Genomic DNA, 27664 nt, shown 5'->3' on the forward strand with positions numbered 1-27664 from the left:
AAATAAGTAAGGACACAGAGGCACTGAACAACACAATAGAACAGATGGACCTAATAAATATCTATAGAACTCTACATCCAAAAGCAGCAGGATACACATTTTTCTCAAGTGCACATGGAACATTTTCCAGAATAGACCACATACTAGGCCACAAAAAGAGCATCAGTAAATTCAAAAAGATTGAAATCCTACCAACCAACTTCTCAGACCACAAAGTTATAAAACTAGAAATAAATTGTACAAAGAAAACAAAAAGGCCCACAAACACATGGAGGGTTAACAACGTGCTCCTAAATAATCAATGGATCAATGACCAAATTAAGAGATCAAGCAATATATGGAGACAAATGACAACAACAGCACAAAGCCCCAACTTCTGTGGGATGCAGTGAAGGCAGTTCTAAGAGGAGAGTAAATAGCAATCCAGGCCTATTTAAAGAAGGAAGAACAATCCCAAATGAATAGTCTAAAGTCACAATTATTGAGATTGGAAAAAGAAGAAAAAATGAGGCCCAAAGTCAACAGAAGGAGGGACATAATAAAGATCAGAGAAGAAATAAATAAAATAGAGAAGAATAAAACAATAGAAAAAAAATCAATGAAACCAAGAGCTGGTTCTTTGAGAAAATGAACAAAATAGATAAGTCCTAGCCAAGCTTATTAAGAGAAAAACAGAATCTACACACATAAACAGAATCAGAAATCAGAAAAGAAAAATCACCACGGACCCCATAGAAATACAAAGAATTATTAGAGAACACTATAAGAATCTATATGCCAACAAACTGGAAAACCTAGAAGAAATGGACAATTTTCTAGAAAAATACAACCTTCCAAGACTGACCAAGGAAGAAACAAAAAATCTAAACAGACCTATTACCAGCAACGAAATTGAATTGGTAATCAAAAAACTACCCAAGAACAAAACCCCTGGCTCAGATGGATTTACTGCTGAATTTTATCGGACATATAGAGAAGACATAATACCCATTTTCCTTTAAGTTTTCCAAAAAATAGAAGAGGAGGGAATACTTCCAAACTCATTCTTTGAAGCCAGCATCACTGTAATACCAAAACCAGGCAAAGACACAACAAAAAAAGAAAATTACAGAGCAATATCCCTGATGAACATAGATGCAAAAATACTCAACAAAATATTAGCAAACTGAATTCAAAAATACATCAAGAAGATCATACACCATGATCAAGTGGGATTCATCTCAGGGATGCTAGGATGTTAATCATTCGAAAATCCATCAACATCATCCACCACATCAACAAAAAGAAGGACAAAAACCACATGATCATCTCCATAGATGCTGAAAAAGCATTCAACAAAATTCAACGTCCATTCATGATAAAAACTCTCAAGAAAATGAGTATAGAGGGCAAGTACCTCCACATAATAAAGGCCATATATGACAGACCCACAGCCAACATCATACTTAACAGCGAGAAGCTGAAAGCCTTTCCTGTAAGATTGGGAACAAGACAGGGATGCCCACTCTCCCCACTGCTGTTCAGTATAGTACTGGAGGTCCTAGCCATGGCAATCAGACAAAACAAAAAATACAAGGCATCCAGATTGGTAAAGAGGAAGTCAAACTTTCACTATTTGCAGATGACATGATATTGTACATAAAAAACCCTAAAGACTCCACTCCAAAACTACTAGAACTAATATCTGAGTTCAGCAAAGTTGCAGGATACAAAATTAATACACAGAAATCTGTTGCTTTCCTATACACCAACGATGAACTGGCAGAAAGAGAAATCAGGAAAACAATTCCATTCACAATTGCATCAAAAAGAATAAAATACCTAGGAGTAAACCTAACCAATGAAGTGAAAGACCTATACCCTGAAAATTACAAGACACTCTTAAGAGAAATTAAAGAGGACACTAACAAATGGAAACCCATCCCATGCTCTTGGCTAGGAAGAATTAATATTGTCAAAATGGCCCCCTGCCTAAAGCAATCTACAGATTCAATGCAATCCCTATCAAAATACCAACAGCATTCTTCAATGAACTGGAACAAATAGTTTTAAAATTCATATGGAATCACAAAAGACCCCGAATAGCCAAAGCAATCCTGAGAAGGAAGAATAAAGCAGGGGGGATCTCGCTTCCCCACTTCAAACTCTACTACAAAGCCATAGTAATCAAGACAATTTGGTACTGGCACAAGAACAGGCCCACAGACCAGTGGAACAGGATAGAGAGTCCAGATATTAACCCAAATATATGTGGTCAATTAATATACAATAAAGGAGCCATGACATACAATGGGGAAATGATAGCCTCTTCAACAGTTGGTGTTGGCAAAACTGGACAGCTACATGTAAGAGAATGAAACTGGATCATTGTCTAACCCCATACACAAAAGTAAATTCAAAATGGATCAAAGACCTGAATGTAAGTCATGAAACCATAAATCTCATAGAAAAAAGCATAGGCAAAAATCTCTTGGACATAAACATGAGTGACTTCTTCATGAACATATCTCCCCAGGCAAGGGAAAGAAAAGCAAAAATGAACAAGTGAGACTATATCAAGCTGAAAAGCTTCTGTACGGCAAAAGACACCACCAATAGAACAAAAAGGCATCCTACAATATGGGAGAATATATTCATAAATGGTAGATCCAGTAAAGTGTTAACATCCAAAGTATATAAAGAGCTCACACACCTCAACAAACTTTAAGCAAATAATCCAATAAAAAAATGGTCAGAGGACCTGAACAGACAGTTCTCCAAAGAATAAATTTAGATGGCCAACAGACACATGAAAAGATGCTCCACATCGCTAGTCATCAGAGAAATGCAAATTGAAACCACAATGAGATATCACATCACACCAGTAAGGATCATCCCCATCCAAAAGACAAACAACAAATGTTGGCGAGGTTGTGGAGAAAGGGGAACCCTCCTACACTGCTAGTGGGGATGTAGATTAGTTCAGCCATTGTGGAAAGCAGTATGGAGGTTCCTCAAAACGCTCAAAATAGAAATACCATTTGACCCAGGAATTCCACGTATAGGAATTTACCCTAAGAATGCAGCAGCCCAGTTTGAAAAAGACATATGCACCCCTATTTTTGTCACAGCACTATTTACAATAGCCATGAAATGGAAGCAACCTAAGTGTCCATCAGTAGATGAATGGATAAAGAAGATGTGGTACATATACACAATGGAATATTATTCAGGCATAAGAAGAAAACAAATCCTACCATTTGCAAGAACATGAATGGAGCTAGAAGGTATTATGCTCAGTGAAATAAGCGAGGCAGGTAAAGAGAAGTACCAAATGATTTCACTCATATGTGGAGTATAAAAACAAAGAAAAAACTGAGGGAGCCAAACAGCAGCAGACTTACAAAACCCAAGAATGGTCTAACAGTTAACAGAGAGGAAGGGCCTGGGGAGTATGGGTGGGAAGGGAGGGAAAAGGTGGGGAGAAAAAGAAAGTGTGTATTATGATCAGCATGTATAATTAGGGGGAGGGCACGGGGAGGGCTGTACAACACAGAGAAGACAAGTAGTGACTCTATAGTATCTTACTATGCTGATGGACAGAGACTGTAATGGGGCATGTTTGGGGGCTTGGTCATGAGGGGTGTCTAGTGAACATAATGTTCCTCATGTAATTGCCAATTAATGATGCCAAAAAAAAAAAAGAAGAAGAAGAATGATTCCAATTGTGAATGCAGCTTCTGGGTCACTGCCATAATTGTAAATCAATGACTGACTGCACTGAGGGAAATCCAATGTTAGTTCAAATTTCCTGGAAAACGTTTTAAAAAGAACTGAGCAGAGAGAGACACCCGTCTCCCATCCCCAACGTCAGCCTGAGTTCCGGTTCGCAAGTAAAGTCACTGCCACTGGTGATCATTATCAGAACATTGGGTCACCTGTTTGACAAGAGGGAAATTTTTAATTATGTTGTTCATATTTTAAGTGATAATAGAATTGTGTGATTGTCTGGCTTTCTTTATAACAGTCATTCTTGTTTTTATTGATGCTGAGCCCTTGGTTGGGAACAACTCAAGACTGTGACAACTGTGATCTGCTGTAATATCCCCTGAAACTCATTTTGTGGGGATCAACAGAGGGCTCGGTGGCCAGTCAGGCCCCTTCACTTGCCTCGCATGTTAGCTTAGTAATCACACCGTGGTGCTGTGCCCTATGCTGGAAACTGGGGAAATGAAACACAGGACCCAGGACTTTATTCTAGAGCACGTGGCTTTTTTGGTGTCCGTCTGTGATCATGAAATGTGTATGATCTGTAAACAGGAAGATGGAAACAGAATATAAACATCTAGTCCTTTCTGGAGGTTCTTTGAGGATAGTGTTTGTGGTTAAAATTTGGTCATCTTATTACAGCCCATTAAGAATTTGAATTAGACTATAAGTGAGTTGAAAAGAGCCATTTTCAAGTTTAATATTTAAGGCTATAGTTTTCCTTATGTCTGTAGACTTAAAGGTGAGAAACTTGCAATTGAACCAACAGGATATACTGAAGTACTCGGTTTACCTTGGGGAAGGGAAACTTTAGATAAGGTGTTTGTGGAAGTCTGAAATTACATTCTTGTGATTATCTGTCACAGCTCAGGTGCCCTGAGCTTCCTGGCCTGCTGGCCCGTCTCATGTAGTGCGCCCCACGACTCACGGGTAACTGACACCTTGGGAGCAGGTCCTCTGGAAGGCAGCGCTACCAAAGGCTTCCAAGAACACTTGGAGAGCAGATGCAGGGCTAAATATATGGAAAATTGACAGTGAAACTTGAGTATATTATATTTATTGTTAGAACAGCAGAAATTATGTAGAGCCTTTTCTCGTTCTTTAAATTGATTGGAATTAATGTGTTAACACAATTTGGATGAGTTGGTGTTTTTTTTTTTAGCCAATTTAGGAAATAGTTTTACAAGTATTGCTATGTTGTAAACTTTCTATGGCTTTTGTTTGGCTGTGTAGTGAGGTAGCTGTTGCAGAGTGACACCTAGTGTTTTATGTGCTTGTGACACCGGACCGGTTAGAGGGGAGGATTCTGGCTTGAAACGTTTTTTTAGGTATACCAGCTGCTCCAGGGCTGACTTAGGCTTCAGAGAGAGAATTTGGCCAGTGGCTCATACTGAGCTGATTGCAGGTCTGTGATATTTTCTAATTGTGCTGAGGCAAGCAGTAAAATCCTCCAAGTTTCTGGGATGGTGGGAACCACATGGCAGCATCTTATTGGGGCTTTGTTATTTCTGTACTCATCACTTACCTGGAAACTCCCTGGAAATGTTGTTATGTTTTGTTTTGTGAAAAATGGCACAGAAAAGACAGCCAACTGGTTGTGCTGGTACCCAAACTGAAGAGATCTGAAAAATGCAGTTTTTCGCCAGAAAAGACAAGTTTGCATGCAATGAAGAAGAGCGTGGCAGATTCGGTTGTGACTAATCTCCCATGTCAGATTCCTTGCATGAAAAGTCTCCTCTGGGATCTGTATCAGTGAGTGCTTTATTCAGGGCAAAACCACATTGAGTCAGGAGAATTATAGGCTACTAATTTGGGGATTTGTGAAGGCCTCTCATTAAAAGTGAAGAGTCTAGTGCAATTTTCTTTAAAAAAGAGATTGGACCTTTGCAAAGTGAAAAAATAACCACTTACAATCTGTCAAGTGCTTAGGCTTCCCAGTTTTTGAATATTGCATTGTAAGTGCTGAATAAAAATGGTTTCCTGTCTGTATATATTTTGATCAGTATTGATAGTGCTTTTCTTCATGCCATGGTCTATATATCTCATGCTGGTGCTCTTGGATACCTTTTCTGCCTACCACCTCACCCTTTGTCCAGAGCCCCACTGGAATATCCTGCTAACTAGTCTTTTGGTCTCTGATATTCAGCCCCTCTATCTCCCTTACCCACCTGGCATGCTATGTAAAGTGATGCTGATTTCCTTGACCTTTAGGACAAAGGTTGAACTCCTCTGCAAGGTGTTCAAGGCCATTCCTGATCCAGCCTCTGCCTCCCTTTCCATCCCATGTCACCCATCTTACTTCTGCTCCTGCTGGCAGCCTTTGGAAGGCCCCAGACGAAGCAGCAGGGCTCTGTGTTGCTGTCTGGCTACTGCGTAACCTGCCTAAAACGTTTTCCCTGCCAGGCTCATTTCTATGTGTCCTTCAGGATTCATTTCAAAGCTGGTCTCCCTTTGGAAGTGTGCCTTGTCTGTGCTAACGTCCGTGTGCAGTACTGACATTCCTGATGCTCCTACTTTCCTGCCTTGTGCTGCAGCTTTTAGAGTAGGAACAGTGTCCTGTTCCTTTTTTTCTCTGATCCCTCACATGGCATCTGCCCCCAAAGGGACACCTGATAACAATATTTATTAATGAATCAGATACATGGTTGGGTCAGAGGATATTTAATTACCTACACTGTTACCGATCAAATCCCTATCTATAGCTTAGTGATTTGCAATACTTGAAGATGATTTCATTGTTATAAAAATTTCTTTGCTTTTATTTTTATTGATTTCTTTATTTAAAATCACCTTTTTTCAACTTTTTGAATTTATAACTTAGTGTTGTTTAATTTTTGTATTTTAGGAAACTGAAGTCTATACTATTGCTTTGACCAATATTTGTTATACAGCATTCACACTGTTGATAATTTTTCATCTGTAATTGTAGTTTTGTTTTGTTTTTTCAACTTGAGTTGGCTCACAAGAGTTTTTAAATCTCCCAAGTAGTTGAGCATTGTTTAGTTTAAACTTTCAGTGGTGGACTTCAGTTAAGTTTGCTTGTGACCTGTGTAACTCCTACTTTGAGAGTTGTTATTCACATGGCTTAATGTTCCATGAATGTTAGAATCTGTGAAGTGAAATTTTCTCTCTCTACATATTTTTATTAACCAGTCTTAATATATTCAAATGTGCTGTTTTGTACTATGTGGCCTGTTTTTTCTGTCAAGGATAGAGTGAGTTAAAACCTGCCATTATAAATGTATTTCCCCCTTAGTTTCTGTATTTACTTTATTTTCATATTTTTGTTTTTGTTTTGTTTTCCTGCTCTTATTGATTGTCCATGAGTTTTGCAGGTAAATGATAAATTACATTTTTAATCTATTTGAAATGATTCCTGTTTCTTCCTTAAGACCTTTTCTCTTGATACTAACATTGCTTTGCCATGTGTCTGTGCCCATGCACACCCAATACATCATTTTCTGTATTTCATTGTTAATCCTTCTGTATTTGAAAGCCTGACTGACTTGATCTTGGTAGGGGAATTTACCCTATTTGCATTTATTACTTCTTTTTTTCATGATAATCAACATTTTTGGGTTTTCTACTTTTGTTTTTTGGGGGAGAGTACACTGACTTTCATTTTGTGGACTATGATTTGTGATTTGGAAGATATACTTCATATTTCCTATCTTTCCAAAGTTATCTTTAAATTAACAAAATACTATTTGAACTTTTTTTCTTCTTATCCATATCAAGAATAAAGCAGTATTTAATGATAGCCTATGCTTTTACTTTAACCCCAGGTATGTTTTTATACTTCTCACTTTTCAGCTAGTTTAAGCATTTTATATTCAGATTATTTTATTATAATATATTTTACAATGTTATTTCTCTTTTGTTAATCATTTTGATGATTGACTCCATTTTTTATAATCATATTAACTCCAGTTATATAAATAACTCATTGTCACAGTGTTCATACCTTTGTACCCTTGTTTTTGAATTGTTTAATTAATCTGTTTTTGATTGTTTAATTAATTTGTTTGTTAACTTTTACCCAGAAGTGATGATGATAGGCCTGGATGATGAATTTGCTGGAATATGAATCACCTAGTATTTTGAGGAAGAGAAGAATGTGGCTGCTATATTTCCAGCTGTAAAATACCTTTTAACTTCAAACATGTATAGCTGGCTGTTTAATTTTCAAGTCATAATTTTTTTCCCCAAAACTCTGAAATTTGTTTGCTTTTCAGAGCAGCTATTGTTTACTCTAGCTTCTCTTATCACATACTCGATTCTTATGTAGACAGCCAGGTCCAGTTTGGGACTTCCGTTCTGCATGTGTGTTTGTATTCTGGTGCCCAGTCTACTTGCCTTGGTCTCTGACAAGCTGTTGACACACGGTCTTCTGGAGCTTAATGTTGCAGGAAGATTGAGTTTCAGCCTGATTTGTGTTCCTTTGTGGATAGCCTACTTTCTCTTTTTAGATTTGTGTAGAATTTAAATTACATAATGAATTTACAGTTTCAAACATGCTATGTATCAGTGTTCAATTTATTTCTTCTATGAAAGCCTTGTGATGTGTAGTGTCCCAATGCAGGGTTACAGTGGGGCTCTGTGGTCAAACTCCCTAAGGCTTTCTGTGTTTTTCATCTCCATGTAATAGGTTCTGATTTCAGAATGTTATGTATTTGTGCGTCTGCATCCTTTATTTTCCCAGATCTTAAAAAAAGATTCATTGTTTTCTTGGATCTTTTAAGAATATGAATCAGAAATTCTAAAAATTGACACTATTCTTTCAGCAAATGTATTTCAGAAGGAGGAATTTCTGTTTCTCCTTTGGATGGTCTCTGCCTTTGCTGCGTATCTAGGTATGTTTTGCTTCATGGTGGGGGTCCATCTAATGGTGGAGTGGGCCTGTGCCTGTCTCACTGAGAAACATGCTGGTGAACGGTGTGGTAAGAGGCATGGTTGAAGTGGGCCGTTCTCAAGAGGTGATGTTTTAAGAGCTGATGTTTGAGTTTGGTCATATAGACTGAAAAGGATGTGAGAAGATGGAGCTGTGCTCTCCTGCTCAATAATGGTGTGACTGGTGAGTAGACAGACAGTGTATTGTACTGGAAGGGATTGTCAGTATAAGAAGAAAAGCATCACTTTTTCAGCTAAAAATGTAGTCATCTTATTTTTAAGATTATGTAGTTCCTTACTTTAGCTCTATTTCTCTCACATCTTAAGGTTCCAAACAAGTGTTGATACTCAGAGTTCAATGACAATATTTTGTCCATGTCAGAAAGTCAAGTCAGGTGAAGAACAAGGTGCCCTCTTTTTAAGCCTCCTGGGCAGCATCCATGCTACAGGCTCCTACTTACATGGGTCCTTCTGGAATCCAGCTGTCTTTGTGGCACAGGCATTCATGGGATGTCTCCTTTAAACCTAACCAGCTCTCATCGTAAGTGTTCTGAACATTTATTACTCAAAGGTCAAGTAACTAGGACTTCTGTTCTTTTAAGCGACTTTCTATTTTGTTCCTTTCTATTTCCTTTACCAGCACCCTTGTGTCCTGAAGCTGGTTTCGAGGAGGGGTGCTTCCCATGTTCTGTGCTTTTGGACATAACAGGCTTAGTTGGTCATTGTTTTATTAGGTTAACTTAACGTGAGTCAGTATGTAGTATTTTCCTCATTCTTCACTGCCCTACCATTCGAAGTGGAATTGCAATCAAGTGTGATCTACTGGGATATGTTAAAATCACCGGGTAATAATTTGAAAAAAATAAAAAGGTTTCCCATACAAATTAAATGAAGATCAGCAGTTTTAAAGTACACTACAGCATCTTGTATAAACTCTGGCTTACATTTCATATTATTCGTGGTCATGCAGTAGGTTCTAAAGAAGAAAGAGCTATGGATAATCAGTTTAAAGAATGACAGACTCCCTGATGTGCTGATCAGTAGTAATACCTAATTTTGATTTTGAGTGTGCTGTAATGGATTATCATATAGATGCAGCTGAGCACTGAGCATTAAACAGAGCCATGTGTTTTTTTAGAGAAGTAAAATTTATTCACTCTGTGTGGCTTTCCTGAAATTTTTTTAATTTTACTCTCCAGTGAAACCACAAACAAGATATCAATAGTTTATGTGGCAGTCACAGTAGTGTAGCTTAGAATATCGGCTGCAGTAGAAATGCCATACTGTATTTGTGACCTTAAAGGTAGGTTTCACCTGGGACTTTTGGAGGGACAGGCTTAGCATTTAGACACAGATGGTTGTATGGGGCTTTACTTTTATTGACTTCATAGACGTTTTAATGTATAAAATTGGCCCTTGCAGCATCTGGATGCAAAAAAAGTGTCAGTGTGGGTGAGCCTTTGAGTTTTTATATAAGATTGTGTCCATTTGGAATAGTCTTAGTAGCTCAGACATTGGGCATGGTGTTTCATATCCAAACCTTATTTAGTTTATTTTTGAGGGCCTTTAAGACCTTCCATTTTGTAACCTGAAAACTTTTATACAGAAGTGATGATGATGACAGGCAGGCCTGAACTCAGAACAAGCTTGGAGACTATTTGTGGCCAACTGACAATATCCAGCAACTAGATACACATCATCTTACTTATTCTTTATTTTTCTTAATATTTAAAAACATCTTTCTCTGTTGCATACTAAGAAAAGAAACCTAAATCAAGAAGACTGATAAATGTTTTGGAAAGCTGAAAAGCATGATTCAGTGCCAAATTGATTTCCTGACTAAACATCAGAAGAACAGTGGGCATGCCAGGCATTCATCTAGTCAAAGATAAGATCTATCCTGTCTTCAGAGTAATTGTCTTAGTATCTTCTATATGACATTTTAAAATTATGTGGCAAAATGGGGTCAGATGATGATCCTGGAATGTAGCTAGTGTGCCAGGTCCCTTGGAGGAGAATGCATGAGAAAGTAGGACACCGAGGCAGTGCTGTGCCTTTTGCTCATGAAAAGGGAACTGTGTGGAAGAAGACAGAGGAAGTATGGGAAGGACTCAGTGGGCCCGGGCTTCCATCAACATGAGGCAGCAGCCAACTGATGAGAAACAGGGCCAGTAGAAACTGAATTAGGATGCACATCTCCTAGCACTTTAGCCTCTTAATATGATGAGAATTCTAATTAATAATGTGAAGATTATTGTGGCAGACAGAGATGTGCTGCTCACACACCCCTTCAAGAAATAAATTGCTGCCAGGTTGCAAGGAGTGGGGTTAGCTGGCAGCCTCCTGCTGTTAATGCCTTCATCTTGCCACCTGTGGTCACCCTCTTCTCATTGAGGTCCCCAGGCACTGGCTGAGTGAGGCAGTATTACAGGGGCCTAGCCCCTCCCAGTCACCAGAGCTCCTCTAACAGGTGTGGGGCTCTGCTGCACTGATGAAGATTTATCAGCCTGTGTGGTGTTCTGAGGTTCCCTGCCCAGTCCTTCTCCTCATTTCTCTTTCACAGGTGTTACTCCCCAAAAACCCTTGACACTCCTAACTCCATCACAGTGCCCGTTCCCCAGAGAACTCCACTGGCGATGGTGCTTAGGTGTTTGTTACCACACATAGTGAACTAGCCTCTACAGTAACTTTTCCATGGACAAAGTATGAGTTAAAGTATCACAAAACCTAGATGCAAAGGGAGGCCGTCTTTCTCTCTTCAGTCTGGAGACCCCTAGCCCTTCTCCACATCACACAGTCTGGAGACCCCTAGCCCTTCTCCACATCACACTTATTCCGGGCTCCCTAGTTCCCCTTCTGGCTTGGCAGTGGCCTGACTGCTGAGTGCCTCACCTTTATTCTTAGTTCCAGAGCACTGGGCATTCTTGCACTAATCCCTTTGCTTGTGATGTTCTCTGTGATCTGAAGATGGCCCTCTGGGCTCTCACTCCTATCTGTGTTGTCTTCTACTGCTCATGGGGATATTCAGGCTTATATTCTGTTGGTGGGACAATGCTTGTATGGATTCTTATTAAAATATTCTTTAGAGAACTACCTTATTTTTTAATGTCTTCTAATTCCTTTTTGATGTAATGGAACTTAAAACATAACTCAAATTTTACACTTAGCTCCTTTTGTGTGTCATCTTTCTACAATTCATGTTGGTATATGTTGCAAGGTGAAAATTTAATTGTGTTACCTCAAGAGTTTCTTGCCTCTACACAATTTACTGATGGATCCGTCCTGCCTAGCATGTCATGTCTGACTGACAAAGCCTGAGGGTTCTCCAGACAACAGAACACACTGACCTCACTTGATTCAATACCAAAGTCACTTTGTTACATGGCATCAACTTTCCCATATTTCCCTGCATCTTTAACTTTTTCTAACTAGCTGTGCATATAAATAGTCAAAAGTATTTCACATCATTAAAACAAAGTTTCTCCTTTGACCTGTACACAATTGTCTCTAGTTCTGCTCTACCTTCTTCATCCTTACCTCTTAGAATAGCTTCAGTGCACTGATATTTCTAGGGTTTTACTTCATCTCTCATTTTAAACTCTCTCCCAGAGGGATCTCATATGTGCACATACTCAGCTGCTGCCTATATCCTGTTCCCACCCAAATCCTACTTGTGCCATATATCCAATCGCCTAGAACACTCCACTAAGAAGTACATTGACACCTCAGATTCCAGGATATCCAGAACCAAACTTGACATGCTTCGGTTGGGATTCCTTCTGGATCTGATATCTTAGATAAAAGTATTGCCATCTACTAAGCATTGGAGAGTAATTCTTGAGCCTTCCATTTACCACAGCTTGGTAATGCTACCTTCCCACTTGACAATTTTACCTGCTGTTGTATGCTTCTCCTCTTTACCGTGCTGACCTTGGGCTAGGCCCATTTTATTCCTCATCCAGAATACTACCATTGCCTCTCCATTGATATCTCTGCCTCTCTTCTCAGCCATCTTAAATTCATCTCCAGCTGGAACATGGTCAGGGACACCAGACTCCTCCTAGACACCACATAACCCCTGGCCTCACCTGCCTCTGTGGTCCCATCTCCTCCCCTCCACCCCCACCTGCCAGCCAACTGGACTGACCCTCTTGCTTCTGCTCTTCCTTTAAGGCACCAAACCGCCTTTGCCCCTTGGCCTTAACATATGCCCTTCCTTCTGTTTATGTTCTCCACTAGGCTAATTTAATTAGTCCTGTAAGTCTCAGCTCAAGCACCCTCTTTTCCAGGAAGCAGTGCATGAAGCCCCTGCTTAGATGAGGTGTTTTCTCCCTCACCTCTGTAGCACTTTGTGCTTTTTTTTCTCCTGAATGATGTTCTCTTTACTGTCTCTCTTGCCCACTAATTATGAAGTCCTGGGCAATAAGAACTAAATATTTTATTCATACTTATTTTTATTTCTGCATTTCAAATCCAGGCTTAGTAGCTGGTATGTAGATATTTTTCAGTAAATGGGATTTGATGTGCATGCTTATATTTTGTCTGTGTGTGTGTGTGAACGTGAGTATATGTCAGCATTATCATGTAGTATAACAAGATATAAGATACCCTTTAGAGTTATGGGCTTAAAAGATAACACACCATCACGGGAAGATGGCAACATGAGTAGTTTAGTGGAAATCTCCTCCCCAAAACATATATATTTATGATAATACAATAAATACAACTATTCCTAAAAGAGACACCAGTGGATGCGGTACAACAGCCAGGATACATCTACATCTGTGAGAACTCATCATCACATGAAGGGGGTAAGATATAAGCCGTGGCCAGGCGGGACCTGAACATTCCCCCACCCCAAAACCCGGCGGGAAGAAAGGAGTCAGAATGGGGAGGGAGTGAAAGCCCAGGACTGCTAAAAAACCAGCTCTAGAAATCCGCACCCGGAATGCAGACACAAGGTGCACAGGGATATTAGAGAAATGGAAAAGCAAAACCTGTGGGCAGGTCCCTGCAACCGGCACCCCAAGACAAAAGAAAAGCGAGTGCTTTCTGCAAGTCTTAAAGAAACAGGGACCCCATAGCTGGACGAAGTTGTTGCGGCACACATAGCCAGCAGCTGGGAAACGTGGGGAAAATTAGGCACCCTAAACCCCGGGGAGGCAGTGCAGCTCTGAAGCCCCTCACAGCACTAAGCAGCCTGCCAGTCATTCCTCCAACTGGCTCGGACCCCGACACACCGGCCCAGTAGCGGGAGAGTGGCAGCGCGTGCCGGGAACGGCAGCACCAGAAGGGACCGGGAGCAGATCCGTGCGCCAGCGGCACCAGACGGGACCAAGAGAGGCTTGTGCGAGCCTGCAGTGGCACAACCGAAGAGCCTGGGCATGGCTCGTGCACACCGATGGCAGTGAAACCAGAGGAGCCCAGTAGAGGCCCGCATGAGAGAGCCCCGCGCACACCTGCAGCAGAGCCAGAGGGAGCAGGCACGCTACCAGCTGCTGACCCGAATCCCAGCCCAATGTACAGCCGCCTGGGCCAGCCCCAAAGGCCACTGCTGCCACAAAGCTGCCTGGCAGGGGTGCTCCTAGCACAGAGGAGCACAGCTGGCGTGCCAGCCACTCCCCACAGGGCTCCGTGCTGCTCTGACGGAGACCCCGCCCACAGCAGCTTAGAGGACTAATCCGGTGGCTGCTCCAGGAGTGCAGGTAACCATCGCAGGCAGTGGAGAAGGGCAAGGCATCCAGCAAGCAGGAAAGGAATTTCTTCTCCCAGATGACACACCCGCAAACTGCCTACAGCCACCACTATCACCATGAAAAGGCAAAAAAATTTAGTCCAGTCCAAGATAGTTCAAACAACACCTGAGAAAGGATCTGCAGAGGCAGACCTAACCAGTCTCCCTGAAAAACAATTCAAAATAAAACTCGTAAACATTCTGACGGAGATGCACAGAAATATGCAAGAGCTAAGGGATGAAGTCCGGTGGAAGAGTACAGATGTCCAGAGGGAGATTACAGACGTCCGGAAGGAGATTACAGAGGTGAAACAAACTCTGGAAGGACTTATAAGCAGAATGGATAAGGTGCAAGAGGCCATTGATGGAATAGAAACCAGAGAACAGCAACACATAGAAGCTGACGCAGAGAGAAATAAAAGGATATCCAGGAATGAAACAATATTAAGAGAACTGTGTGACCAATCCAAAAGGAACAATATCTGCATTATAGGGGTACCAGAGGAAGAAGAGAGAGAAAAAGGGACAGAAAGTGCCTTTGAAGAAATAATTGCTGATAACTTCCCCAAACTGGAGGAGGAAATAGTTGCTCAGACTACAGAGGCACACAGAACTCCCAAGAGATGGGACCCAAAGAGGACAACACCAAGACACATAATAATTAAAATGGCAAAGATCAAGGGCAAGGACAGAGGATTAAAGGCAGCCAGAGAGAGAAAAAAGGTCACCTACAAAGGAAACCCCATCAGGCTATCATCAGACTTCTCAACAGAAACATTACAGGCCAGAAGAGAATGGCATGATATATTTAATGCAAAGAAACAGAAGGCCTTGAACCAAGGATACTGTATCCAGCACGATTATCATTTAAATATGAAGGAGGGATTAAACAATTCCCAGACAAGCAAAAGTTGAGGGAATTTGCCTCCCACCAAACCACCTCTACAGGGTATCTTAGAGGGACTGCTCTAGATGGGAGCACTCCTAAAAAGAGCACAGAACAAAACACCCAACATATGAAGAATGGAGGAGGAGGAATAACAAGGGAAAGAAATAATCATCAGACTGTGTTTATAACAGCTCAACAAGCGAGTTAAGTCAGACAGTAAGGTAGTAAACAAGCTAACCTTGAACCTTTGGTAACCACGAATCTAAAGCCTACAATGGCAATAAGTACATACCTTTCAATAATCACCCTAAATGTAAATGGACTGAATGCACCAATCAAAAGACACAGAGTAATAGAATGGATAAAAAAGCAAGACCCATCTATATGCAGCTTACAAGAGACTCATCTCAAACCCAAAGACATGCACAGACTAAAAGTAAAGGGATGGAGAAAGATATTTCATGCAAACAACAGAGAGAAAAAAGCAGGTGTTGCAATACTAGTATCAGACAAAACAGACTTCAAAATAAAGAAAGTAACAAGAGATAAAGAAGGCCATTACATAATGATAAAGGGCTCAGTCCAACAAGAGGATATAACCATTATAAAAATATATGCACCCAATACAGGAGCACCAATATATGTGAAACAAACACTAACAGAATTAAAGGAGGAAATAGAATGCAATGCATTTATTTTGGGAGACTTTAACACACCACTCACTCCAAAGGACAGATCCACCAGACAGAAAATAAGTAAGGACACAGAGGCACTGAACAACACACTAGAACAGATGGACCTAATAGACATCTATAGAACTCCACATCCAAAAGCAACAGGATACACATTCTTCTTAAGTGCACATGGAACATTCTCCAGAATAGACCACATACTAGGCCACAGAAAGAGCCTCAGTTAATTCAAAAAGATTGATATCCTACCAACCAACTTTTCAGACCACAAAGGTATAAAACTAGAAATAAATTGTACAAAGAAAGCAAAAAGGCTCACAAACACATGGAGGCTAAACAACAAGCTCCTAAATAATCAATGGATCAACGACCAAATTAAAATGGAGATCCAGCAATATATGGAAACAAATGACAACAACAACACAAAGCCCCAACTTCTGTGGGACGCAGCAAAAGCAGTCTTTAGAGGAAAGTATATAGCAATCCAGGCATATTTAAAGAAGGAAGAACAATCCCAAATGAATAGTCTAATGTCACAATTATAGAAATTGGAAAAAGAAGAACAAATGAGGCCTAAGGTCAGCAGACGGAGGGACATAATAAAGATCAGAGAAGAAATAAATAAAATTGAGAAGAATAAAACAATAGCAAAAATCAATGAAACCAAGAGCTGGTTCTTCGAGAAAATAAACAGAATAGATAAGCCTCTAGCCAGACTTACTAAGGGAAAAAGAGAGTCAACACACATCAACAGAATCAGAAATGAGAAAGGAAAAATCGTGATGGACCCCACAGAAATACAAAGAATTATTAGAGAATACTATGAAAACCTATATGCTAACAAGCTGGAAAACCTAAGAGAAATGGACAACTTCCTAGAAAAACACAACCTTCCAAGACTGACCAAGGAAGAAACAGAAAATCTAAACAGACCAATTACCAGCAACGAAATGAATTGGTAATCAAAAAACTACTCAAGAACAAAACCCTTGAGCCAGATTGATTTACCTCGGAATTTTATCAGACATACAGAGAAGACATAATACCCATTCTCCTTAAAGTTTACCAAAAATAGAAGAGGAGGGAATACTCCCAAACTCATTCTATGAAGCCAACATCACCCTAATACCAAAACCAGGCAAAGACCCCACCAAAAAAGAAAACTACAGACCAATATCCCTGATGAACATAGGTGCAAAAATACTTAACAAAATATTAGCAAACCGAATTCAAAAATACATCAAGAGGATCATGCACCATGACCAAGTGGGATTCATCCCAGGGATGCAAGGATGGTACAACATTCGAAAATCCATCAACATCATCCACCACATCAACAAAAAGAAGGACAAAAACCACATGATCATCTCCATAGATGCTGAAAAAGCATTCGACAAAATTCAACATCCGTTCATGATAAAAACTCTCAACAAAATGGATATAGAGGGGGAAGTACCTCAACATAATAAAGACCATATATGATAAACCCACAGCTAACATCATACTGAACAGTGAGAGGCTGAAAGCTATTCCTCTGAGATCGGGAACAGGACAGGGATGCCCACTCTCCCCACTGTTATTCAACGTAGTACTGGAGGTCCTTGCCATGGCAATCAGACAAAACAAGGAAATACAAAGAATCCAGATTGGTAAAGAAGAACTCAAACTGTCACTATTTGCAGATGACATGATATTGTACATAAAAAACTGGAACGACTCCACTGCAAAACTACTATCGGAATTCAGCAAAGTTTCAGGATACAAAATTAACACACAGAAATCTGTAGCTTTCCTATACACTAACAATGAACTAATAGAAAGAGAAATCCGGAAAAGAATTCCATTCACAATAGCATCAAAAAGAATAAAATACCTAGGAATAAACCTAACCAAGGAAGTGAAAGACCTATACCCTGAAAACTACAAGACACTCTTAAGAGAAATTAAAGAGGACACTAACAAATGGATACTCATCTCATGCTCCTGGGTGGGAAGAATCAATATCGTCAATATGGCCATCCTGCCCAAAGCAATATACAGATTCGATGCAATCCCTATCACATTACCAAGAGCATTCTTTAATGAACTGGAACAAATAGTTCAAAAATTGATATGGAAACACCAAAGACTCCGAATAACCAAAGCAATTCTGAGAAGGAAGAATAAAGTAGGGGGGATCTCGCTCCCCAACTTCAAGTTCTACTACAAAGCAACAGCAATCAAGACAATTTGGTACTGGCACAAGAACAGAGCCACAGACCAGTGGAACAGAATAGAGACTCCAGACATTAACCCAAACATATGTGGACAATTAATATATGATAAAGGAGCCATGGACTTACAATGGGGAAAGGACAGTCTCTTCAACAGATGGTGCTGGCAAAACTGGACAGCTACATGTAAGAGAATGATACTGGATCACTGTCTAACCCCATACACAAAAGTAAATTCGAAATGGATCAAAGACCTGAATGTAAGTCCTGAAACCATAAAACTCTTAGAAAAAAAACATAGGCAAAAATCTCATGGACATAAACATGAGTGACTTCTTCATGAACATATCTCCCTGGGCAAGGGAAACAAAGGCAAAAATGAACAAGTAGGACTATATCAAGCTAAAAGGCTTCTGTACAGCAAAGGACACCATCAATAGAACAAAAAGGTATCCTACAGTATGGGAGAATATATTCATAAATGACAGATCCAATAAAGGATTGACATCCAAAATATATAAAGAGCTCACACACCTCAACAAACAAAAAGCAAATAATCCATTAAAAAATGGGCAGAGGAACTAAATAGACAGTTCTCTAAAGAAGAAATCCAGATGGCCAACAGGCACATGAAAAGATGCTCCACATCGCTAATCATTAGAGAAATGCAAATTAAAACCACAATGAGATATCACCTCACACCAGTAAGGATCGCCATCATCGAAAAGACAGAGAACAACAAATGTTGATGAGGTTGTGGAGAAAGGGGAACCCTCCTACACTGCTGGTGGGAATGTAAATTATTTCAACCATTGTGGAAAGCAGTATGGATGTTCCTCAGAATGCTCAAAATAAAAATACCATTTGACCCAGGAATTCCACTTCTAGGAATTTACCCTAAGAATGCAGCACTCCAGTTTGAAAAAGACAGATGCACCCCTATGTTTATCACTGCACTATTTACAATAGCCAAGATATGGAAGCAACCTAAATGTCCATCAGTAGATGATTGGATAAAGAAGAAGTGGTACATATACACAATGGAATATTACTCAGCCATAAGAAGAAAACAAATCCTACCATTCACAACAACATGGATGGAGCTAGAGGATATTATGCTCAGTGAAATAAGCCAGGCAGAGAAAGACAAGTACCAAATGATTTCACTCATATGTGGAGTATAAGAACAAAGAAAAACTGAAGGAACCAAACAGCAGCAGAATCACAGAACCCAAGAATGAACTAACAGTTACCAAAGGGAAAGGGACTGGGGACGATGGGTGGGAAGGGAGGGATAAGGGTGAGGAAAAAGAAAGGGGGCATTACGATTAGCATGTATAGTGCGTAGGGGGCACGGGGAGGGCTTTGCAACACAGAGAAGACAAGTAGTGATTTTACAGCATCGTACTATGCAGATGGACAGTGACTGTGAAGGGATCTGTGGGGGGGACTTGGTGAAGGGGGGAACCTAGTAAACAATGTTCTTTCTGTAATTGTAGATTAATGATACCAAAAGAAAAAAAAGAAAAAAGAAAACACACCAACATATTCTGGGGAAGTCTGAAGTGGAAATATGGGAGAGAATTTACTTTAGTGATTGTCAGCACATCATCTCTGTGTACTGCTTTTCATATATATAATCAGGAATAATCTTTGAGTGTATCACATTTTCATCTGAGTAGATGTGTGTATGAAGAATTTATAACAAATATTATAACTAAGTATACTTATATTTTCCGTTCATAAGACCTTGGGAAGTTCTTCTAAATTATACAGCTCTTATTTTTTATTTGGGTGTTGTTTACTAAGTTCAAGGTTAAAAAAGTGCCCACACATTTGGATGTGTTTTAATGTAAACATCATTGTTAAGACAATGACATTTAAGGAAAGAGAAAGTACATTTTATATTAATATGAGTGTGGGACCATAGCAAACATCAGGATTACCTATAAAATCTGTAACTTGACAAGTATGAATCATTCCAGATTCTTTTACTCAGTGTTTACTGAGCACATACTGTGTGCCAAGTATGCTCTAGGTGCTGGGGATCCTTCAGTGGACAAGGCAGAGGTGTTTCTGCTCTCATGGGCCTTGTAGTCTGGGGAAGGAATATTGTCTTGAAATGAGTAAACGACAAGGTCCTTTCAACCAGTGATGAGGGCTATGAAGATGACAGAACTAGTGCCAGAGAAAGCATCTGAGGCATGAGGGGAGAGCCAGCTCCTCTAGATGGAATGCACAGAAAGGCTTCTTGAGGAGGTGATGTTTGCAGTGAGACCCAAACGTTGAGGTGGCACTATCTGTGCTAGGCTGTGGGTGGAAGTGCATCCAAGCTCAGGGAAAGCCTGCTCCCTCTAGAGACCCCTGTGATTGGTTGAAGCTGACCTGGGGCACCTTTTTCCAGGAGACATTCTTACACATTGCTCTTTGGCCAAGTGAGAACAAGTGAAATAATTACATGTGTTACTGACCCAGTTGGAAAGTTAAGAAAACCCCAGGCTGGCTTGGAAGGAGGAGGCAGTTTACTTGCAGTTTGAAAATACACTTATTCAGGAGATCTCAATATACATTTTTACCTTCATCTTTCAAAGTGTTAGAATATTACGCTAGATAAACCAAGAGTGAGGATTTTCAAGTAAAATAGGAACATACTATATTTCAAGAAATGTATTTTGACCAGTTTTTGGACCTCTGCATTTTTAAAAAAGGTGGTTGCAGGTAAAGTACAAGCAATCTTATTACCCAGAAATAGCTTGCCAAAACTTGTTCTAGAGTGAAAGAAAAAAGTCATTCTCATTGGTTTGGAGGTTTTTTGGGGAAAAGCTGCTTTGTTAGCCAAACTCTCTTGTATATCATAAATTGTTCTTTAGTGTATCTACTAATTGGGGTGGGGTGATGGTTCATAACTATAATCCTAAAACATATTTTTGTCTGTTAGTTTCAAGAAATTCTTGCCACCAGCTTCCTTTTGTTACTGTACTGATTTGCTTACAGTCTCCTCCTGTCTGCTGTTTGTCTTTCTTCCCAACCAGAGCTCAGTGGTTGTGATGAAAATGGGAGTGGAAAGTAGAAAGGAAGACACCTGGGGAATCTTGCATTTGAGGAGTTATTCTAATACTCAAGCAATGGCTGTGATATAATTAAGACAAAATGATTTTAGCTTTTTTTTTTTCTTTTTTTCTTTTGGGGGAATGAAACTTAGGAAAGTAATCTAAAACATTTAGGGAAGATAGCTTGCCTGGGGCAAGCAAAGAAACCTATCCCATAATGGTACAGGATATAGTGCAGGATTTATGTTACTACAAGTGGTTTTTGTTATTTTCTTTTCTGAAACATATATACACATATGTGTGTGTGTGTGTGTGTGTGTGTGTGTGTGTGTGTGTGTGTGTGTGTGTGTATGGCAAATAGTCTTAGCCTATAATGCAAGCAAATGTGTATTTTCATTTATAATTTATTTTCTCTTTATATCTTACTAATTTTTTGTTCATTTTATAGAAAATACTGCAGTTTCTACCTGAGCGAATTTTCTTTCGATGGCATTACCAGAGTATAGGTAAGAACAATGAAAATTTTTTTAAGTACTTCGGATTTCTTCCAGTTGAATTTTCACTAATGTTTTATATAATTAACACTATCAAGGCAGGTTATAGAAGAAATATTAACAAGGATATGATAATTAAAACCAAGACAAATCCAACCTGGACTTTGGAGGAATACATATATTATTTATTTCTTGCTCTAAAAGTGCTACCTGAAGTGTAGGTCCTGGACCAGCCACATCAGCCTCACCTGAGAACTGGTTAGAAAAGGCAGAATCCCAGGTCCCAGCCAGACCTACAGAAGAATCACAGTGTGAATTTTTAACAGGAGCCTCAGGGGATTCCTGTACACAAAAAATTTGAGAAACATTCCAAAGTATTTTTAAGTAATTTTACATTTTTTCCTTACAAAAATATCTCGAGCTTCAAGCCTTTCTCACTGACTCAGAGTTACTCTGTTTGAAGGCTTTAGTGTGTGGCAGTAAGAAGGAACTTGAAATAAAACAAGTTACCTTGGCTGCCCTCTGTCCAGCTCTTGATGTTGAATAGCATCTTATCTCAATTTAGTATTTACATGGAGTAATTTGTGGTATTGATTGTGAATTCTTCCTTCCGTTTAAAGAGTATCTGGTTTAGTCCTTTTGCCTTAGAAGACTCTGCAGTTCCTGTAATTTTTCTTCCTTACCAGATGATCCTGTTTGAGGAGAGCATAACCTTATAATGGAATCTTAACAATTTGATCATTCATTCATTCAAATATTTATTAAGGGAGAGACCTTTTTGTGCAAAGTTTTGGGGTAAAAACAAAGAAATCTTACCATCCTTGTGTAAGCTGATTGCCTAGAGGGGATTAGATGAGATAATTTCAGTATAATTGTCACTATGAAAGAACTGTAATGGTAACAAAAAAGAAAAGTTAAGTAATACTATTCAGAGGAATTGAGAAAGCCTTTGAGAGAGGTAATTTTGATCTGAGCCTTTGAAAGATGAATGCAGAAAGTGTGGAAAGGGCTTTTTAAGTGGGAAATCAGTCAATATGTAAAAGACATGGAACCAGAAAGAATAGGGCACATTCAGTGGATATTCCAAAATTCAGAATCTTTAATTTAATTTAAAATTATTTATGTGAAAAATGTAACTTACCCTTACATGAGCTGAATTAAAGTTATATGTTATAAATTTAAGATAGTAAAGAATATATAGTAAATATATCTACTGACCTGAATGCATAGTTATTTTGAGATAGTGCCTTGGTCTTTAAATCTTTCAAACTCACAAAGTTTTCCTTTAATTTTAGTGTGTTGTCAGTAGCATTTCTGCTTAATTGATGCTTTAATCTTGTGTATTTAAATTAAAGTGAAAATTTAAAAATCAAGTTCTAAGTGTAATCTAAAGAGACACCATGGGGATTTGTGATGCTCCTTGGCATAGCAGGAATGCATGGTAATGAATAATAACTGTATGCAGTATTTTTTATCTATGCTAGGTTTAATCCTTCAATTTTGTTTATGTCATTTGTATGAAAACCATACTCACATTCTTCAGATAGTGCTTTAAAACGTCTGAAATCTAGTAGGTCCCCCTCAGCATGAATAAGCTTATTAGAACTATTTGTGAAAATTAATTGGCCATCTGAGTTGTGAAACTTTATGCATCAAGTAGGCAGTATATGGTATTACTTTAATTCTGCCTAGTGCCGCATGAGCAGGTTAAAATTGCTTTTTACCCAGTTTAATAGAATTTTACTGAGAACATGCCTCCTGGATTGGACTGCAGAGTACTAGGTCTCCTGATCCACCACACGGACAGGGTTTGTTGGTCTAGTTTATCTAGTGTGTAGAATAAGCTGGCTCTTTAACATGGTCAGAAATAGGCATGTTTCAGGATGCTGAAGTATGAGCATTTGCATATGAAATCATCCTTATTATTGATGCTTAACATCATGTTTAAAAACAAACAGGCTCTTTTCAGATAAGTATGTGTTTGCATGTTTATTGTACAGAGCAGGAATGGGTGTTTACATGGGTCCACATACCTGTTGTGATGATCTTCAGGCTACATGAACTTTGGAATTAGAATTTATCAGGTTTTAGAATGGCAGTGTGGAGCATTGGTGTACAATGTTAAGGTCCATGTGTGACCTCTCCAGGGGACTGGACAGCACCCTGTCACTAAGAGTTATTATTTTTGTAGCCTGAGAGGGGAGTATTCCTCAGCAGTGGAATAACTAAACCCAGAATAGCCTCAGGTCAGTCAGCTGTTGCCTGCCCTCGTATGAGTTCAGATCAGGTCAGGTACTGTCCACCAAAGAATGACACCAAAAAGCTTCAGTTTTCATAGCTTTTTGGATTTTGAAATTGCCAGTAAAGGATTGTGGATTTGTATTCTACACACTCCTTTACTTACCTCACTGTGCCTCTTGCATTCCTCCCAGTTTATTTGGATTTGTTAAAACTGTTACCATTTGTCACTCAAGGTCTTGTCCATATTAGTTGTAGAAACTAAAAAACCATAAAGAAACATCAGATTTCAAAGGAAAGAAATATGCCTTAAGTATCTCCTTATAGGCCTCGACTTCTTTAGAACCTCTAAGGCTAGGCAGGAAACTTTTAACTGGTCAGTGCCTGATTTTCTAGGCATCTCATACTCTCATACTCCTTATTTTAGGTTTTTTAAAATTCTAGATATATAGTATTCATCACACAATAGGAAGAATACTGTTGTATAACCTTCTTAGTTAAATGTATCTGCAGCTGGTAGTGGCCAAGGTACTCAGAAATATTGGGTTAGAACCTTGAAATTTGGTTTACATACCACTGATTTAGTATGCTTCCTGCCCCACACTGCAGATGATGATATTACTAAGCATACAAACCTACAATAGAGCAACTCCTATATTCTACAAGTCTTAAAAGCCCTCAAACCTACTAGATAGCCTTGCCATGTTTTATCCTGAGGAAGAAAAAAATATTTGAAAGATCAACTCCCACATTGATACCTGTTTCTTATCCCATCATCTTGTTTTTTCTGTAGCAAAGAGAGACATTCTATTTCTCTTAAAACTTTTTAGAAGGAAAAAATAGTCTGTAATTTTTTCTTTAAGGCTTTTAAGGCTGGTTCCTTGCTGAAGTAAATGGAGAAGCACTTCAACTGTTAAAGTTTGCAGTGTTAAATGAACAGTGATTCATTATTCCAAGCATCTAGAGATACTGCTTCAAGTCATGTTTAGAGAGTAAGATTAGTAAAGTGGTTGACACAACACTAATGAACTCTGTGATGTATGCTAACCTGTGACTCAACAACTTACAAATTTCTATTACTGATTACAAATGGAAAAAAGTTATTGATCATATTTTTCCTGGAATTATTTTTAGGCTAGTAAATCAATAGTTGATAAAGATAGGCCCTTGAAGCCTGATCTCTTTGTAATAATGAGAACTGACAGGGAGTGAGGAAGTGACAAAGAATGACACATCAGCAAACCAGGGATAGTTGGTGCAAGGCCAGGCTCTCAAACCCCTTAATGTGCCCATGTGTTGTCAGTACAGGACTCAAGTTATACATGTGTTCACTTTAAGAGAGTTTACTGCTCATGAGCCTCTAGAAAGCAGATTTCCTGCCCCATTCAGTATGCAGTGCTGTACCTGTACTCAATAAATGTTTTCTGAGTGAGTGAAAGGATGTATTTTGTACTAGAGATGTTTTATATAAAAAATGTTAAAAATAACCCTTTGGCTTAAAGAAGTGGCCTAAATCAGTGGAAAATTCACACATGTAGAATACCTCACTTTTATTTATATATGGATGAGTCATTATTGAATCTAGTTTGCTCAGGAAGGTTTTTCTTATACATAGTACACAAACCAAGTCCATAATTAAACTGAAGATTTGTTTGTGACTTTTTATGAGTGTCCCTGGCTTTATACCTTGGGCTGTCTAGTGGCCTCACAACCTCCGAGCAGCCTCATTTCTCCATATTTCTACTGTTTGCTAAGCTCACCCCTCTCCTCGGTAGTCCTCCTTGTGTCCCTCACAGTCAGGACACACCATAGCCCACTTTTCCTGAGGGAACTGGGTCTCCCCATGAACTTCACACTAGGGCTTCCTAGATACATTTCAGCCAGGTGAGCTAAATCTGGGGACCCTGTATGCTTCTGTGTCCACTAGGGGATGGCTGGGCCTACTGCCCCTTTAGCTCTCTTGGCATCATCCTGGGGTCTTCTTTAAGGGGCTTTGAACATCATTGCTCTGCACTTCTTCTTACCCTCTTTCCTTCTTTATGCTTTGCCCTCTGAAATCCTCTTCTTGGGTTACACAACAGCCCTATAGCCTCAGCCTCTTGCATTTACCTCTTTGGCTTTTCTCTGAGGTTCCTGTGTCTCCCTCAGGAGTGTGGGGGTGAAATCATGATCTTTCTTTTCTCTGAGGCCAATTCCAGACATTACCCTCCACCTGTCTGTGGAAACGTCTCTTGACTATGCTACCTGTCCCTTCTTGTTACTGCTTTGTCTTTGGATCTCTAGCTCACTTTACTTTTTAAAAAATGACTTTTCTCTCTCCTAGTCCTTTTCCCTCATGTCAAGTTACCCATCAGCCCCTTGACCCCCTCATCTTCTGTGGCTCCCTGGCTTTATCTTCTGGACACTTGCTTGTCATCATGCAGACCTCCATATGACCACAACCTCCATCCTCCTGATCTTTCAGTCATTCACTTCCAGACTACCTGATCTGTTTTTGTCTTTTTAAAAAAATTATAACTGACATACAACAAACTGTACTTATTTAAATGTACATTTGATGGTTCAACATAGGTACATTCCTGTGTGATCACTATTAAAATCAAGGTTATGAATATAGCCATCACTCCCAAAAGTTTCCTCATGCCTCTTTCCCACCCTTCCCCACCTCACCCATCAGTCCCCAAGCAACCACTGGTCTGCTTTTTGTCACTATAGTTTGACTTTCTTATTTCTTGCAGGAATAGAATCATGCAGTGTGTACTCTTTTTTGTTATGGTTTATTTATTTGAGATTCATCTGTGTTGGTGCATATATAAATAATTCATTCCTTTTTATTTCTGAGTAATACGTATTCTGTTGTATGTTTGTACCATGGTTTGTTTTTCCATTTGCTTGTTGATGGGCATCTAGGTTGTTTCCAGTATGTGACTGCAGACAAAGCTACTATAAACATTTATGTCTAAGTCTTTGTGTGGTTCTGTTTTTCTGTTTCTTGAGAATGGAATGGTGGAATCACATAAAGTTATGAGTTATAAAATTAACTCCCAAATGTTTTTCAGAGTGGTTCTGCCATTTTACATTCGCGCCAGCAGTGTAACAGTTTGGCATTTTCATCAACACTTATATAATCAGTCTTTTTATTTTAGTGGTAGTGATATTTTATTATGGTTTTAATTTCTCTAATGATCTTGATGAATGATCTTGAGCATCTTTTCATGTGCTGTTTTCCATCTGTCTTTGGTAAAGTGTATGTTTGAATCTGTTTTTAATATTTGAGTATTTTTTAAATAGTCGTTTGTTTTCTTAATGTTGAATTTTGAAAATTCTTTACATATTCTAGATTTAAGTGCTTTATCAAATATATGACTTGGAGATATTTTCTCCTCAGTTCTGGCTTAATAGTGTCCTTCAAAGAGCAGTAGTTTTTAATTTTGATAAAATCCAATTCATCAAATTTTCTTTCATGGCTTGTATTTTTGGTGTCACACCTAAAGAATCTTTGTCTAACCCAAGATCACAAAGATCTATGTTTTCTTCTAGAAGTTCTATAATTATATGTTTCACATTTAGGTCTGATTAATTTTGAATTAATGTTTGTTAATTTCAGGTTCTTCCAGTGGACAGCTGTTCCTTGTGCTTATTGTAGATATTTTAGTGCCAGAAAGTTCTGTTTTCTGTGCTCCACTGGTAACTTTCAGCAGACCTTGTGCCCCAGCA

General features: G+C 39.1%; 1 protein-coding gene across 5 annotated transcripts in view; it reads left to right on the forward strand.

Moving 5' to 3' along the window:
• The window catches only part of RALGAPA2 (Ral GTPase activating protein catalytic subunit alpha 2), a 408980-nt gene that overhangs the window by 80118 nt on the left and 301198 nt on the right, over positions 1–27664 (forward strand). For all 5 annotated transcript variants that reach the window (XM_057502677.1, XM_057502678.1, XM_036892284.2 and 2 more), the window contains exon 4: positions 21664–21721. In XM_057502677.1, the coding sequence (XP_057358660.1) occupies positions 21664–21721 (58 nt within the window). The remainder of the gene's footprint in view (positions 1–21663; positions 21722–27664) is intronic.

Source organism: Manis pentadactyla, chromosome 5, assembly GCF_030020395.1.
Source record: "Manis pentadactyla isolate mManPen7 chromosome 5, mManPen7.hap1, whole genome shotgun sequence".
In the NCBI taxonomy this organism is placed as follows: Eukaryota; Metazoa; Chordata; class Mammalia; order Pholidota; family Manidae; genus Manis; species Manis pentadactyla.